The 16503-nt window shown below is 42.1% G+C and overlaps 1 protein-coding gene across 3 annotated transcripts in view; it reads left to right on the top strand.

The window, feature by feature from the left end:
- LOC149816909 (histone deacetylase HDT1-like) overlaps positions 1-14439 on the top strand; it is a 33140-nt gene extending 18701 nt beyond the window's left edge. Inside the window, exons 2-9 of one of the 3 annotated variants that reach the window (XM_089987412.1) lie at positions 10841-10911; positions 11001-11232; positions 11455-11499; positions 11603-11787; positions 12906-12983; positions 13101-13197; positions 13907-14054; positions 14140-14439. In XM_089987412.1, coding sequence (XP_089843538.1) covers positions 10841-10911; positions 11001-11232; positions 11455-11499; positions 11603-11787; positions 12906-12983; positions 13101-13197; positions 13907-14054; positions 14140-14206 — 923 coding nt within the window. In that variant the 3' untranslated portion in view covers positions 14207-14439. The remainder of the gene's footprint in view (positions 1-10840; positions 10912-11000; positions 11233-11454; positions 11500-11602; positions 11788-12905; positions 12984-13100; positions 13198-13906; positions 14055-14139) is intronic. The other 2 variants (XM_089987413.1, XM_089987414.1) reach the window with 2 other exon arrangements.
- The last annotated feature ends 2064 nt before the right edge of the window (positions 14440-16503 follow it).

Genomic DNA, 16503 nt, shown 5'->3' with positions numbered 1-16503 from the left:
TACCCTTATATCCCGTTTTGACCCAAATGGGTCGTTTTGGATTTGGGTATGCGTGGGCATGCTTTTTGGAGCGGGTCTTCTATAATGGATCGTTCGGATCGTCCTATCGCTCCTTGCATGCATTTGAATTGGTAAATGGGTGTTTATTTCAGTAAATCCATGTGAGCCGAATTTATGAGGGCTCACTTGGGGGTTCAGGTGCTTCAGAAGGTATTTTGTGGGGATGGTCAAAGATTGAAGTATTTATTTCTTGCAAGGTTTTGGATGGGTCCCTTATGAGGTTTTGGATTGGCCCTTGGAATGGTCCACCCCTTATCTCTCTTATTTTTGAGAGAGATAAGATGTGTCTATCTAATATTAAGGTGTCCGTTGGGGAATGACTTATAGTTTTTAAGTCTTGTGTGTATGCTCCTTTTCTTGTTTTGGAGAACATATGGCATCTTCTTTATTCCTTTTAGATGATTCAAGGAAGAGACCAGTTATGGTGGAAGGGTATTTCTAATGCATAAAATGTTACTAGAAGGGATATTTGGAACTGTATTCGCAAGGAGGCTTCATCTCATCAATGGCATAAGTATGTTTGGCCCAAGAAGGTTCCCCCAAGAGCTTCTTGGGTGGTTTATTAGCATGCTATATGAGGTTATTAAGCCTGGATATTGTGGAAAGTTTTGGAGTAGCCCTCCCCAATAGATGCCCTTTATGTTGCGAGGAAAAAGAAGAGCGACTCCCATTTAGGGCCTGTTTGGAATCTGTAGCTAGGATGGGCGTTTATGGAGTTTATGCATTTGAAGTGGCAGCTGCCAAATCCTTGATTTAATGTAAATACAAAGGAAAAAGGGCCTCACTTCCCATCCCAAATGCATAAACACCCATCCGAGTATCGAGATTCCAAACAGGACCACCAAAGTAGTTTGACCAAGATTTTACCTCAGGACCACTAAATGCATAAATGCCCATCCCAGTGCTGAGATTCCAAACGGGCCCTTATTCTTCTCTTGTTTGATTTCACAAAGTATATGGAAACATATATGTAGCAAGTTTGGGAGTCGAAGAGTTCCTCATTTGGATATTATTCCAAAGCTTATGTGGTGGATGCCCATCCAATTTTCACTATCTTGGCTAAAGAGGTGCTGAGATGGGGTGTTTCACGTGGTATTGTGGAAAATTTGGCGTTTGACAAATACGTGTTATCATGAAGGGGAGCTTCTCGGGAGAGAGGCAGCCGTTTAGAGTGTTTGGGCAGCGTGCATGGATCAATTTTCTGCATTGGAATGACATGTAGATTTGGAGAAAACAGTGAAGCTGTTTGTTAGGGGCAGTATTGTGGTTGACTCGTTTGGACTATGTCACACAGACTCTTCTAACAGGGCGCCGCGCCTGCGTCGCACCCGCACCCGCACCCATGTGTGGGTGCGACACTTGGACACAACTTCCTTTGTGTTAAGTGAAGTCAACCACACTGAGGTCCATTTCTATCCAAAAGTAGATTCAGTTAACCCTAATCAAGTCCATTTTTATCTATATTATATATATATATAAATACATAAATGCACACACATACAAGTAGTGTTAACTTAAAACTATATATATATATATATATATATATATATATATATATATATATATATATATATATATATATATATATATATATATATATATATATATATATATACCCTCCCCGCACCCCTGCACTCAAGTTTTTTTAAAGTGCATCACCGCACCCGCACCTATGTGACATAGGTTTTGGATGGCTGATTCAAATCTTATTACGTTAAGATTTAGGTCGATTTTTTTCAGAGGCTTTGATATGCGCTTTCGTTTTCCGCTTATGATCAGGAAAGATTTCTCTTCATTGGACGATTAAAAAAGCTGCATGAATCTAAGCTGGTGGAGGAAGACTGAGGAGGAAGACTGATGCAACGAGGGAATCAGCTTCACTGGACTCGATCACAGAAGATGAGGGCACAACCCTCACGGTCGTGCGATGTGCTGAAGTAAGAAGAGAAATCACCGAAAATAACGGTGCAGGTTTCTTTTATTTCAATAACAGCTTCAATCGAACAATAGAATGAGCACTAACAGAGGAAATAAATCAACAAGGTAAAAGAGTAAGAATCCAAAGGGAAAACTGCTGAAACAAAAAAATCAAAAGGTTGCAGTAATCTGAAAAATTCTTTGCCTCACGCAACCCTAGAATGGCCTATTTAAAGGCTGCAAGTGGACCTGGGTCTTGGGTCCGATCTTGGACCCAAGACGTCATCATTCTGGAGCTAGATCGGTGATGCCCTGGGTTGTTCCTCGTCTGGAGTAGGTACGCAAGGTCATGTCCCTGCGTCGATGCACCTTACCTGCGATCGGATCCAACTCCTGGGTTCGATCGTCCATCCCCTTTGGATCGGGTTCCCTGGCCATGCCTTGGTCAAGCGGTACAAACCCGATCCAGTCCTGCTCTGCATCATTCTCCCCTGGTTGGGAAGAAGTCAGCTTTGATGACTTGTCGTTTCCACAGTAAGCATATAGATCAAACACATTGAAGATAGGTGAGATGTGCCAATCTTCAGGCAGTTGGAGGTAGGCATTCAGACCTAATCGCCGAAGGATCTTGAATGGGCCATATTTCTTAGGACTCAATTTACCATAAGTACCCATTGGGAAACGCTCTGGACGCAGGTAAATCCATACTAATTGACCAACTTGGAATTGAACATCACGACGACCCTGGTCTACGAAAGCTTTGTAGGCTTCGTAGCTTTCAACAAGTTTGGCTCAGACCTGTCTGTGGATATCACACATGTACTCTACGACATCAAATGCGTCTGGGGCTGAGTTCGGAAGACTAGACACATGTACTTGATCTATTACATGGGTTGGTGACCGCCCATAAACTACTTGAAAAGGAGACTTGCCCGTGGACCTGTTGATGGAATTATTATATGCGAACTTGGCTTGCTACAAGACTAGGTCCCATGTTTTGACATTTTCCCCAACTAGACTCCTGAGCAAGTTTCTTAGGGTGCGGTTCACAATTTCCGTTTGGCTATCGGTTCGTGGGTGGCATGCACTGCTGAACAGGAGTTTGGTTTTTAATTAGGCCCATAACGATGTCCAAAAATGGCTCATAAAGTACGTGTCACGATCTGAGGTGATCGTGTGGGGAAATCCATGAAAGTGGGCCACATCCTTGAAGTAGTACGAGGCTACTAATGAGGCGTCAGTGGTTCGCTTACATGGGACAAAGATAGCCATCTTGGAAAATCGGTCAACCGTAATTAAGATGGAATTAAAAGGACCCGAGGTTCTGAGAAGACCCACAATAAAATCCATGGACACATGTTCCCAAGGCTGCTTAGGGATGGGCAACGGAGTATATAAACCACTATTCTGACGTCGACCCTTGGACACTTGACACACTCGACAACTTTGAACAAACTTGACAACATCTTTGTGCATTTTGGGCCAAAAGTATCATTCATCTAACAGTGCGAACGTCTTATCATGTCCAAAATGCCCAGCTAGTGCCCCTTCATGTAACTCGGAAATCAACTGAAGTCTAAGAGAGAATGCAGGCAGACATAACTTATTACCTCGAAAAAGGTAACCGTTATGTATACTAAATTGTGGGGCGTCTGTGTGCTCCGAGGAGAGACACCCTTCCAGACTTGCTGGAAATCAAGGTCCGTCGGGTACAACTCCTTGCACTGTTCAAACTCAATGACCTGCACTGACATAGTCATCAAAAGGCCATTCTTCTTGCTAAGTGCGTCAGCTACCTTGTTCAAGTACTTGATTGATGGCGAATGGTGAATGTGTACTCTTGCAAGAAACTAACCCACTTGGCATGTGGCATGTCACTTCAATGTCTCATGATCCGTGTACAAGACAAACTCCTTATAAATGAGATAATGCCTCCAATAACGAAGGGCTTGTACCACAACGTAGAACTCAACATCATAAGTGGAGTACTGGCATCTGACCTGAGTCAGCTTTTCACTAAAGAAAGCAATGGGCTTGCGATTTTGACTCAAGACTGCACCAATTCCCACTTTAGAGGCATCACACTCAACCTCAAAGACTGCGTTAAAATCACGAAGGGCTAAGACAAGGGCATTAGTGATTTTCTCTTTGATGAGTGTGAAGGCTTTTCTCGCGAAAGACGTTCAATGGAAACTAGTACCTTTTAGGCACTCCGTGATAGGGGCCATGAGGGTGCTGAAGTTTCTCACAAAACGATGGTAGAAAGTGGCTAACCTGTGGAAACTACGGATCTCTCCTATAGTCTTTGGGGTAGGCCATTCTACAATCACACGGACTTTGGCGGGATCCGCCTCAACTCCATCAGACGACACAATAAAACCCAAAAATACAACATTTGATGTCATAAACTCACACTTTTTGGCATTAACATACAACTTTTCCTTCAAAATCTCTAAAACCTGACACAAATGACTTAAATGATCAGACAAAGAAAAACTATAAATCAAAATGTCATCAAAATATGCGACAAACTTTCCTACACAAGGACGCAACACTTGGGTCATCATATTCATGAAAGTACTGGGGTCATTTGATAATCCAAATGGCATGACTAACCACTCATACAATCCATCACGTGTCTTGAATGCCGTCTTCCACTCATCTCCCTCCCGGATACAGATTTGGTGGTACCCACTTTTTACATCAATTTTGGAGAAAATAGAGGCACCAACCAACATATCAAACATATCATCCAAACGAGGAATGGGAAAACGGTATTTGACAGTGATGCGATTGACCACTTGACTATCAACATACATGCGTATGGACCCATCTTTCTTAGGGGTGAGCAGGGTGAGTACTGCGCAAGGGCTTACACTTTCACGAATAAATCCCTTTTGTAGTAACTCCTGAACTTGCCTCAACAACTCAACATGCTCGGATGGGTTCATGCGATACGCGGGGAGGTTATGGAGACTCGACCCCGGGACAAAATCAATGGCATGCTGCACCACCCACGTTGAAGGTAGACCATTAGGAAGGTCGTCTGGTATAATGTCGGAAAACTCCTCAACAAGGGGTGTGATGTCTGCGGGAATGGGCAATGATGTACTCATGGACGGTTTAGCCACCAGGGCATAACAATAACCATCCTCTCGACAATGGCTCAAGAAAGATCGGTAAGATAAGCCTGCGAGCCGAGGAACTCGCTCAGGCTTATCCACAATAGGAAAACCGGTCTCCTTGATAGGGAGGACTATTTTATGACCCTTAAAAATAAATGTGTATGTGTTCCTATGACCATCGTGAATGGTCTTGCGATCAAAATGCTAGGGACATCCCAAAAGAATGTGACACACACTCATAGGGGCTACATCACACCACACCTCATCGTGGTAATGCTCCCCTATGGAGAACCAAACTAAACAATGCTAGGTGATATGAACCTCGTTTCCTCTTTTGAACCATGCCATCTTGTATGGTTGGGATAATTTCTCCGTTTTCAGGTTCAAGGTGGACAGGACACTCTCAAACACCATATTCTTACACGCCTCAGTATCAATTATAACATTACATGCATGCCCCTCACAGTTGCACTAGGTTCTAAAAATGTTATTTCGCAACCATTTTACAGGGGTCGACTCTCAGGGTGTGGTCAAAACATGACGGATAGACAACAAATTTTCGACGTTGCCGTTGAACTCTACGACCTCCCTCTCGTCATCTCCTTCAACCAAGGACTCACCCTCCGTCTCACTATCAGACACTGACTCAACAATACCCTCAATGAAATGGGTGTTCTTGCTCGTTGTGGGGCACTTGGATGCGACATGTCTTAAGTCTTGACACCTAAAACAACAGATGGTAGACTCACTAGGCTTGGCTTTGGATCTGGTATGGTACGCGGGTCCGGACTGGTCGGGTTAGCTAGGGTCTACTCTAGGGGTGGACTTTGAGTCTTCCTTCCTAGGGGAGCTCACTCCCCTTGTTGGGAAACTCGACTTGGGTCGACTGGACTGGTCACTACGGGAGGTCCTATATTCTTGCCTCCTTTTCGATTTTTCCTCCACATTCATGGCATAACTGCTTGCCTGATCCAATGACTCGACTGTGACACAACTGAAATCATCAGAAATAGCGGGACGAAGACCAGAAATATACCTCGTGACCTGCTGGCGGGCGGACTCCTCGATCTGCACTCACAGGGATAGACGAAGAAACTCAGCAGTGTACTCTGCCACAGTACGGGTGCCTTGACACAGGGTCAGGTACTCTTTGTAGGCTCTCTCGGCGTGGTCTGAAGGCACAAACTTTGACTGCATCAACATCTCCTCCCATGTCTGTATCTCTGTTGCTCCTTCGACCTCTCCAGTTCAACCCATCATGTCTGCGCTAAGCCTCTCAATCGAGTGGACGCTAGAGAAACACAACGGTGCTCAACTACAGCGTGGTAGTCGAAGAAAAATTGTACGACATAGGCCTAGTCGAAGAACTGCTCCGCATCGAATTGTCCTGCGAACTCCAGAAGGTCTAGCTTCACCCCGTAGGTGGAGGGGTGCTCTGGTGCTCTCTGCTGACGAGTTTCCACCATTCCTGTAGGATACTTGTTCCAGAAAGCGTCATCATCCAACACTGCTTTATCACCCTCTTCGCGGTACTGCTCGCCTGGATGCTGGTGCTCACGAACTCCAACGACGTGTGGTCGGGTCTCAGGTCACGTCGGTCTTTGCTGATTCTGCATGGTGGCTGCTGGAAACTGCCTCGGTTTGGCTCGCCCGTGGGTGGGAACCATATGTGGCACCGATATGACTGGATGTCCTACTAAAGGTGGAAGGTTTGCTCGAGTTATGGGTTCTGGGTTGGTGGAAAATGGATCATGTGGGTTCGGGTTATGGGTCGGGTTAGGGTAGGGGTAATGTGTCGGGTATGGTATCAGGTTCTAGATCGGGGACGGGTTAACAGATTGGGTATGGTACGGGTATTGGGTTTGGTTGGTGTAGTATTGGGATGATTCACCTAATTGGATCTGGATCGGGTCAAGTCCTAAACTATTCGTCGGACCCAGAATGGGGTAGGTGGGATCATGGATCGAGTTGTGGTGTGAGAAGGCCTGGTTTGAACTCGATCCTTGATCCGTAACAAGATGGGTCTGGTGTTGACACAACTCAAATTCAAACTGGAGCTCCGTCCGAGTTCGATATGGGTTTGGGTCGGTATTGGATATCTGTTGGGGTTCAAAACCAATGTGTTGAGTTTGGTTTGGGGCGACCCGCGAACCAGACCCAATTGAGTAGGTTAGGTGAAGGGGTTCAAGGCTCGGACCCTCCCTGGCACCCAAAGAATGGTCCCCGAGATCCGGGTTTGGACCCCGTTATTAAAAACTCGGGTCTGGACCCTCTCGGGTCTGGACCCTCTCGGGTCTGGACCCTCTCGGGTCTGGACCCTCTCGGGTCTGGACCCTCTCGAGTCTGGACCCTCTCGGGTCTGGCCCAATCCACAGGTTTCCACCTCCCCCCTGCACGCTGGTGGGCTGCAACAGTGTTCCCACGGGCAGGCTCGGGAAGGTGGGTCTGACCGGCCCCTGCTCGGGCTGACGCTGCTGTGCCAGCCTGGCCCAGCGTCACGTTGGGGCCTTGCGAACTAGACCCAAATTGCGGCACATGCACCGTAGCACGAGGCCAGGCCTGCGCACCCGAGCTGACGCTGGGATGCACGGCTAGAGCCCCGTCACTTGGTTGGCAAGCACCGACGACCAGATTAGCAGCCGTGACAGGGTCCATCGTTACAGAAGGTACCAGATTTAGGGCGGTGGCACGACCATGAGAGATCTGCTGGCCTGGTTCTGCTGCAGTAGCATGTACTTGATTGTCTGCGCCGTCACCCAATCCTGGTCCCGTTTTCAGCATAGAAGTAGCGCGTGTCGCCCCGATCGATTCGATGACCACGATCCGATCTTCGATTCCATCCAATCGTTTCGACATGCCGGCTACGTCCTTGCTTACGCGTAGCATATTTTCTTGGATCTTAGTCATCATGTCGATCATCCGTATCATTGGATCCTCGTTGCCGGTTTCCTCCCGCTCTTTCCCGCTTGTAGGATTGTTCCTCGCTTCTTGCGCCCTGCCGCTGACGAAGGAGGAAGGTTGGTGCTCTGATACCACTTTGATGCAGCGAGGGAATGGGCTTCACGGGACTCTATCGCAGAAGATAAGGGCACGACCCTCACGGTCGTGCGATGTGCTGAAGTAAGAAGAGAAATCACAAAAAATAACGATGCAGGTTTCTTTTATTTCGATAACTTTAATCGAACAATAGAATGAGCACTAACAGAAAAAATAAATCAACAAGGTAAAAGAGTAAGAATCCAAAGGGAAAACTGCTGAAACAAAAACAATCAGAAGAAAGGCTGCGGTAATCTCAAAAATTCTTTGCCGCACGCAACCTTAGAATGGCCTATTTAAAGGCTGCAAGTGGACCCAGGTCTCGGGTCCGATCCTGGACCCGAGACGTCGTCATTCTGGAGTTGGATCGGTGACGCTCTGGGTTGTTCCTCGTTTGGAGTAGGTACGTAGGGTCACGTCCCTGTGCCGATGCACCTTACCTGCGATCGGATTTAACTCCTGGGTCCGATCGTCCATCCCCTTTGGATCGGGTTCCCTGGCCATGCCTTGGTCATGCGGTACAGACCCGATCCGGTCCTGCTCTGCATCAATGACTGCCATCACTTTTTCAGGGAGATTCCGGTTGGGACACATGTGCATGTGGTGTCTAATAGCAGTCGCTGGTGCAAAGTTTCATCAGCTGCATGTGAAGGGCTTGACTCCTTACCTTCAGCATCATCTCTTTCCCATTCGATTCACATTGAGAGTTTTTCCTGTAAAGGCCCATTGTTGGCCATAGGTTATGTTCTCCTATTTTTGCATTCTTGTAATTTTTTCTTTTAGAAGGACAAGCCACCAGATTGGCTACCCTCTTTGGGTGATCAGATGTAATTGATCTTTTTAACTATAAAAATTTGGGGTAACCCCCAAGCGTTTTCCTCTAAAAAAAGTTGTGGTGTATTACCGACAGATAGATTGCTGTTCTGGTTGCTCAGAACTTGTTTGCCTACTCTTAAATTAAATACATGATAAGAACTGCTGTTTTCAGCAATAATTGAGGCTGCCTTCTAATGGTCGCAAACTTACTGATATTTTAGCTCCCATTTTTATCAGTTTTCTGCATAGTTGATTTAGCTGGCAGCGAGCCAATCAGGTATCCTTTTTTTATTTCACCTACTAATTGTGTTTTTGGGTTGTGTTGCAGAATGTGATCTGGATTTGTTATTTGATTTTTCATTTCTTGTTTTATATTTACGTGTCTGCAATTAATTAATGTTTACATACTGGAAAAACTTACAAGAGATGGAGACCTGCTTCATTAGATCTTTGTTTTTTGGGCTTCTTCCATTCATTAATGCGTGCTTTGCGGATTTACAAGTCCAATTTCTCCATGCCATTTTCCAATTGGTATGGATGTTCTCATTCCATTTTTCTCGAACACATGCCTAACCATTTCTTTGTGGAAGGCATCTTTATGTTGGAAAGTGCCAAATAAATGTAGATTGTAGGTCTTTCTGTTACCCTACTCAATCTTATATACTTCCCATTCAACTTCTCAAAAATTCTACAAGCTATTGCACATTATTTATCTCCTAGAGCTATTTTTTTGGCATTTGTTATCTAATTCTGAAAGCAAGAGTGTTATTTCTGGAGATGGGTTTCCAATGTTTGTTTTTATATATGCAAGTCCTATTATCTCGCTGCAGATCTCTGGTACACATACTTGGCATCTTTGCGTATTGCTGAACTGTTCTGCTCTTGTCGAGAGCATATGACAAATAATAGTTGACTGCTATGTCACATGGGTACGAGTACGGGTGCGGGTATGGAGGGTACAACACAGCAATTTCAAAAAAATGAGGGTAGGAGGATACCACTATATATATATATATATATATATATATAGAGAGAGAGAGAGAGAGAGAGAGAGAGAGAGAGAGAGAGAGAGTTTAGGTCTGGATCTATATTAGGGTTCAAATTAAAAATTTAAAAACAAAGTCTGTAAGTGTAATTTTCGGAAAGAAGGGGGTGGGAGAATGAAATTTTTGTTATAAAAGGGGGAAGGGGTATATCGTAACCCCCTTCCCCTCTCTCTCTCTCGCTCTATACACGAAGGAGAACTAGGAGGAGAAGACAAAGGAGGAGCCAAGTGGACTCCAGCCCCACCCTCTCTCTCTCTCTCTCCACGAAGGAGAATGAAGAGGACGAACAAGACAAAGGAGCCAAGTGTGGACCCAGCCCCATCACCTCTTTCTGTGGGTACAAGGAAGGAGAACAAAGAGAAGAAAACGGAGGAGTTAGATACCTCAGTCTCTCTGTCTTCTTCTTCTCCTTCCCTCCTGCTGCTGAGGGTGGAAGGGCGAGGGTTTCAACAGACAAAGAAAAACAAGAAAGGAGACTGGATTTCGGGTTGGGTCTTTGTTGACCCGACCCAACCCACAGGCCCACGTACCCGTGCCACACCTGGTACCTGTATGTGTGTTGGGTATATGTGACATAAGTTGACTGTGGTAGTGCATCACATGGAGCTACAAGGGCCATGCTGTTTATGATGAAACTGATTGATACCTTTAGATGTGCATCAGATATGATTAATAATCGTTACTACACTTGAATGTTGGTTGTGTTAAGCATGATGATAGGATTCCATCTAGTTATGGAAACTCCATCAGCTGCATGTTTGCAACTTTGGATAGTTTCATATATTTAATGTTTATACATTTGATTCTGGAGTGAGCGGATCATGATACTTTTTCGTTCAGGTATTGAGGTCAAGTCTGGCGAGCCAGTGAAATGTGACCCTGGGGTGCATAATTATGTGCATCTCTCTCAGGTAAAATCCCACACTGCTTGATTTACTTCTGTTTATCTGGTTGTTTTAATTTTCATAGTTATATATCTTAATGATTTCTTATAATCCAGGTGGCTCTTGGGGAGATTAAAAAGGATAAGCTGAATGAGTCAGTACCAATTTATGTGAAGATTGACAATAAGAAGCTTGTAATAGGAACCCTATCTACAGAAAAATGTACCCAGATATCTCTCGACTTGGTATTCGAGAAAGAATTTGAACTATCTCACAGCTGGAAAAATGGAAGTGTTTACTTTTGTGGTTACAAGTCAACTGCAGAGGACGAAGATGATGAGGATTCAGGTAGTTTGTTTATTGACATAAACTGACTGTTTTTTCCATGGCGTATTGTTGATTTGGCAAACCATAAACTTGTTTAATTGTTGTCTTTATTTACATGGGTATATAACTTGTTTTATCAGAAGAATTTTCTGGTAATTTATCTGTTTTCCTTAGCTGACATTATCATGGTTTCCTGGAATTCTTCCCTTGTAATTGGTGAGTTATGTATTTCTGTGTTTTCAGATTCTGGTTCAGAGGAGATGATTCCACTTGTGAAAAATGAAAATGGTGAGGCACCTTGTCCATGCCTTACTAACTGGAGTTCCTTGTTGTACAGTCTTTTAATTTTTTTTTTCAAATGCTTAATTGGTTGATCTCTTGCTCTTTCCAGGGAAACCTGAAGTCAAAGCTGAACAGCCTAAACCGATCACTGACAAAGCCCAGGCTAGAAAACCTGATGGATTGACAAAACCCAAACCAGAAGGTGGACCTAATGCAAAAGACAATGATCAAGATGATGATGAGGACAGTGATGATGAAGATAAAGACGATGATATGGATGAAGATGATGATGAGGTATTCTAGTAGCTTGACGATGTTTTTTATTTGGAAACAGAAACTATTGTCATTGCTAAAAAGAAACTATTGTCATTGCTGATGGGAGAATAACTTGTTCATTAAGCTGTTGCTTTTAAAATAATAATGACAATATCATGTATACCTGCGTTGTTGGCACAAATGGCATCAGTCACACAAACACTTATCCCTGTTTTTGATGCTTGTTTTGCTCAGTTGTTTCACATTTTTAGAATTTATGCGGTCATTTTATTTTGAAACTTCTTTTGCAATTTGCAGTAAAAAAATCTTTTTTCTTACTTTTTTAGTTCGAGGAGCTTAGAGACATGCATTATGTCTCTACATGCTTTGATGTTTGATTGCTTTTTCTGAGGGATTCATGGCTCAGTTCTGTTCTCGACTAATGGCTAAGAACTCAGCTAGGTCAACCTAGTGACAGCTGTATTTTGCTAACTTCTGTTTCATATATTAAATGGTGATATCTAATTTACAAATTAAAAAAGTCTCTTTGGCAGAAATATCTATTACATCAAAATATTCACAATAAGTAATACTTTGGTAAAATTTAGTGTGTAACTGATTTCTGACATGTATGAATTACAGAAAGTAGGTTCATCAGATTGTGGGTCACCAAACTATTATGTCGAGCAACACAATCAACTAAATGCTATGTTTTATAACCTGTTCAATTCAACAGTCAACTGCCATAAAGAGAATGTGGTTGTTAACATGTAACACTGATAAAGTGATTTAGATTTGTAAAATAGAAAGTAGAAACAAAATTGTAAATCTAAAATGGCAAATGATAGTAATTAGAGTAGCTAAAAAGTTTCATTTGAATGAAAATTAACATGAGAACGAGTTTGTTGATAAAATAAAACAAATAACACTCCATTTCTGCTATCCAATTCCTATATGTGATGTTAATTGCATATAATTAAAACCTAAAAAATTGAAAATATGAAGGCAGATAGTGGGTCAACCAATTGGGCTTACCCACTAGAAGGGATTGGCATACAGGAAACAGTGTGCTGTGGTGATGATGTTATGGTGTGCCCACATGAGTATATTGATGCCTTTCGCTGCCTTGAGTTTTTTTTTTCTTTTTAATGTTTCAGGAGATGCTTGGTGGCAGTGATGAGAGTGACGAGGATGAGGATGAGAGTGACAGTTCTGATGAAGAAACACCCAAGAAGGTGGATGGCTCCTGTCATATACCTCTCATCTGTCACGGACATCTGCAACTTGCCATAGTTTAGAGACTTCTTGCTCTTTCAATCCTAGTCTGTTTGACACCTATTTTTTATGTGAAGGCTGACAAGGGCAATAAGAGACCACATGAATCTGCAACTAAGACTCCTGGATCAGAAAAGAAGGCAAAACTTTTGACTCCAGATGGTGGGAAAACAGGTAATGTGAACTGTTATATAATTGAAAGTGGTAATCTCTTGTGGGGCGTTTTTTATGTTGCACGCTCTTATAAATGTGATTCAGGCTCTGTTTGGAAACTGCTTGTTGGGGATGAAAAAGTGGATTCCATAATGGTCTTGGATTTAACAAATCCTTAGTCGTTTGTGAGCACTCTTCAGAATTCATTAAGCATTCCCCACTAAGATTTTTTGGGATGCATTTTTTACCCTCATAAATTAACTGAGGTCACCGATGTGTCCATAGGAGGTCGTGCCAGTTCCTACTTTCCCCTTTTTCCCTGGCTTTCAAACAGTTTTGGAAGTGGTGATTCCACACTTTCCAAACAAGGCTAAGGATGGTGACGGACTGCTTATCCGAAGCTATTTCTTTTCTCTTGGTCCAAATCAGCGTGGTAAAATTTTTACAAATTCGAGTTACAGTTCTGAAGACGGAAATTTGCAACATTTTATCTTCTCGAATTAATTTATATGAAACTTAGTTGTGGTTAATAATTGGAACTTAGGTGTCACTCTTCACTCACATCCATCACTGCATTCCTTGCTTCTTTTCGTTCTGGCACAACACAGCCCTTGAAATTTGATTGTGGATTTATGGTCTATTTAATTTAACAAATTAGTTTTGGCCCTAGATTCATTCTGGCAGGATAAATTATTTATGTATTTGCATCAAATCACTTTTTAATGTGTAGGCACCACTGAAGGTAAGAAAGCTGGCCATGTCGCAACACCCTACCCATCCAAACCAGCTGGGAAGATACCTACTGATAAGCCAAAGCAGCAGACGCCGAATTCTCAAGCAAAGAAATCTGTCCAAGTGACGTGCAAAACCTGTAGCAAGTATGATTAGCATAATAACCTGATCAATTCAGTGTTATTTTGCCTTTTATCTTTCTAAATGTAGTAACTATTCCATGTCTTCCAGAACGTTTGGCTCGGAGCAAGCCCTGGAGAGCCATACCAAAGCCAAGCACAGTACATCAGCAAAATGAACATGAGGATTCCTGCCAAGTTTTGTAGGCCGTGGTATACTGAAGACGTAAAATGCAAACTGAATTTCCAGTTTTTTTTTTTGTGGATTTAAGAGTTTTAGGCGTGTGGCTTGATATTAGTTTAAGAAGTTTTGGACATCTATTCCTCCTTAAGAGGGCCCGAATGTTTCGTTGGACTGCTCTGTTGGCTGTTTTTGTTTAGTAAATAGTGTTATATGATGGATTTGGTTCTAGATTTGTTGCCTCTTTCTACTCAAGAAAGCTGTTCAATTTTTTGTTTTGGAAAATCCGAGAAAACCCCCTATTACTGACCACACATTGGCTGGTCTATGGTTGGTAAAACCCTTGAGGTCCTCCCTTCCCAGTGGCGAGTAGCGAGTATACCCAGTTGCGACCTTGTGGCAAGGGCTGCCATTGTGGGTTTCGAACTTGTGACGTTTTGTCAACATTTGTGGCATTCACAAGTTACTCCTACCAGATGAGGGAGCATTTATGGATCCTCTCTTCGAATTAAAATTTAAATATTTTTGGGACCTGCCTGTTATTGGTGCAGGTCCAGTTGCGGCTGGTGCACCCTTTATTGGGTTCTCTCTTTGCGGCTTCTTCACGGGTCCTCTTTTATGGCATCACTTGTAAACCGAGTCAACAGCTGTTACAGGTGGGTGCAGTATATTATGAAGCTGCTCAACTTATCAGCTATTTGCACAAAACCTGCTCAATTGTTTGAGTGCGTATCAGGTCAGAGCAAGCATTGATGGTAACCTGTCAGTCAAATGCCGTTCATTCATGCAATCAACGGCATCCCAAATACCATGGATGGATTTTATGCCTTCTGAATGGATCCCACATTTTTTTCAGAGCCGTTGACGCCCTGGATGAATGGCTGAAAAAATCGTTCTTCCATGGTATTTGGGATGTTCATTGCATGAATGAACGACATGAGAACAAGGACTGACGGGTTACCTCTGTCCTGATACGCACTCATAGTCTGGTTGTGCTTTTACCTTATATATATATATATATATATATATATGAAAAAATATATGGTGGTTTTTTACCATGATATCATGTGCTGGTACACACTTTTGTTCACATAGATCTAATCATATGATAAATCTAATGTGTTTAACATGATTTATGTACTGTATTAGAAGGTTTTATCATGTATAATTCATTAAAATTTTATTTTTAAGATGGTGAAAATCAGACTCACAATTCATGAATATAAAGGTAGTTTAAAAATGACATAAAAGAGTCAACTTTAACACATGAAAAAAATACAAAAAATGACATAATTGTAATGATGCATTTCTTCAAAAAACCTTACACTTATTTAATATCTGCCTGATGTTTAGAATCGTAAATGTTTGTCGTTAGAGGGATTATTTTAATTTTCACACAGTGGACATCTTAAAGTTTGTGCGATATATTAATACGTTCTTCAGATATCACACCGTCTTCACGATTTTTTTTTTGCGAACCTCACAAAGTTTGCATAACTAAATTTGCAAACCTCATGTTAAACTGAAACCTTGAAATGTCATAAATATCGTACTAAATTCACATATATAACATGAAATTCACGAGATATAGTGTGAACCTCATCTTAATATATTGTAACTTTGCAAATACTGTACTAAATTCATGGGATATAGTGTGAACTTCTTGTGATCCTCAAGAAGTCCACAAATTAGGTACTAACTTTTCAAATCATGTCATTGCGAATATGCTTGTTTGTAGATTTTCGTTAGAGCATTAAATGTGATTTTATTTTATTTATATAAAAATTGATTGTCATACCCCAAAACCACTTTCTCATAAACCAGGGTTTTTGTAGTCCTCAACGTGCTTTCCCCTAGTACAAATTTTCAATGACTATTTTTGGCGAATCATCATCGACAATTTATCAATGACACTTCATCGACAAAAAAAACTGGGGCATTTTTTCAATAAGCACATCTTTAACAATTGAACATGTTATTTTTTTGAAAGAACGGTTTGAGTCAGTTGTTTTTTGAAACATTGGCATGAGTTAGTTATGTTGTGAAAGAATTGCATGGTTTTCAAGTTATCTTTGAGGTTTCAATAGCCTATTACATTTTTTCTTTGATTAAATCATTCTTTGTGATTATATGTTGTGTATCTTGTATTAAAAACATGATTAGAGGAACACTCTTTGTTTCTTTTGGTTGTTTATTTAATGATTCAAATTTTTATAGGTTTTTTTGTTTGTTTTTTGCAATATTTTTTCAATACTCTATGCCCTATCTCTATTGCCTACCTGTTTATCTATATTC

This window comes from Nuphar pumila, chromosome 14, assembly GCF_984573655.1.
Source record: "Nuphar pumila chromosome 14, dmNupPumi1.hap1.1, whole genome shotgun sequence".
Taxonomy (NCBI): Eukaryota; Viridiplantae; Streptophyta; class Magnoliopsida; order Nymphaeales; family Nymphaeaceae; genus Nuphar; species Nuphar pumila.
Note: the sequence above shows the minus strand (reverse complement) of the source record. Positions and strands in the feature narration are given on the sequence as shown.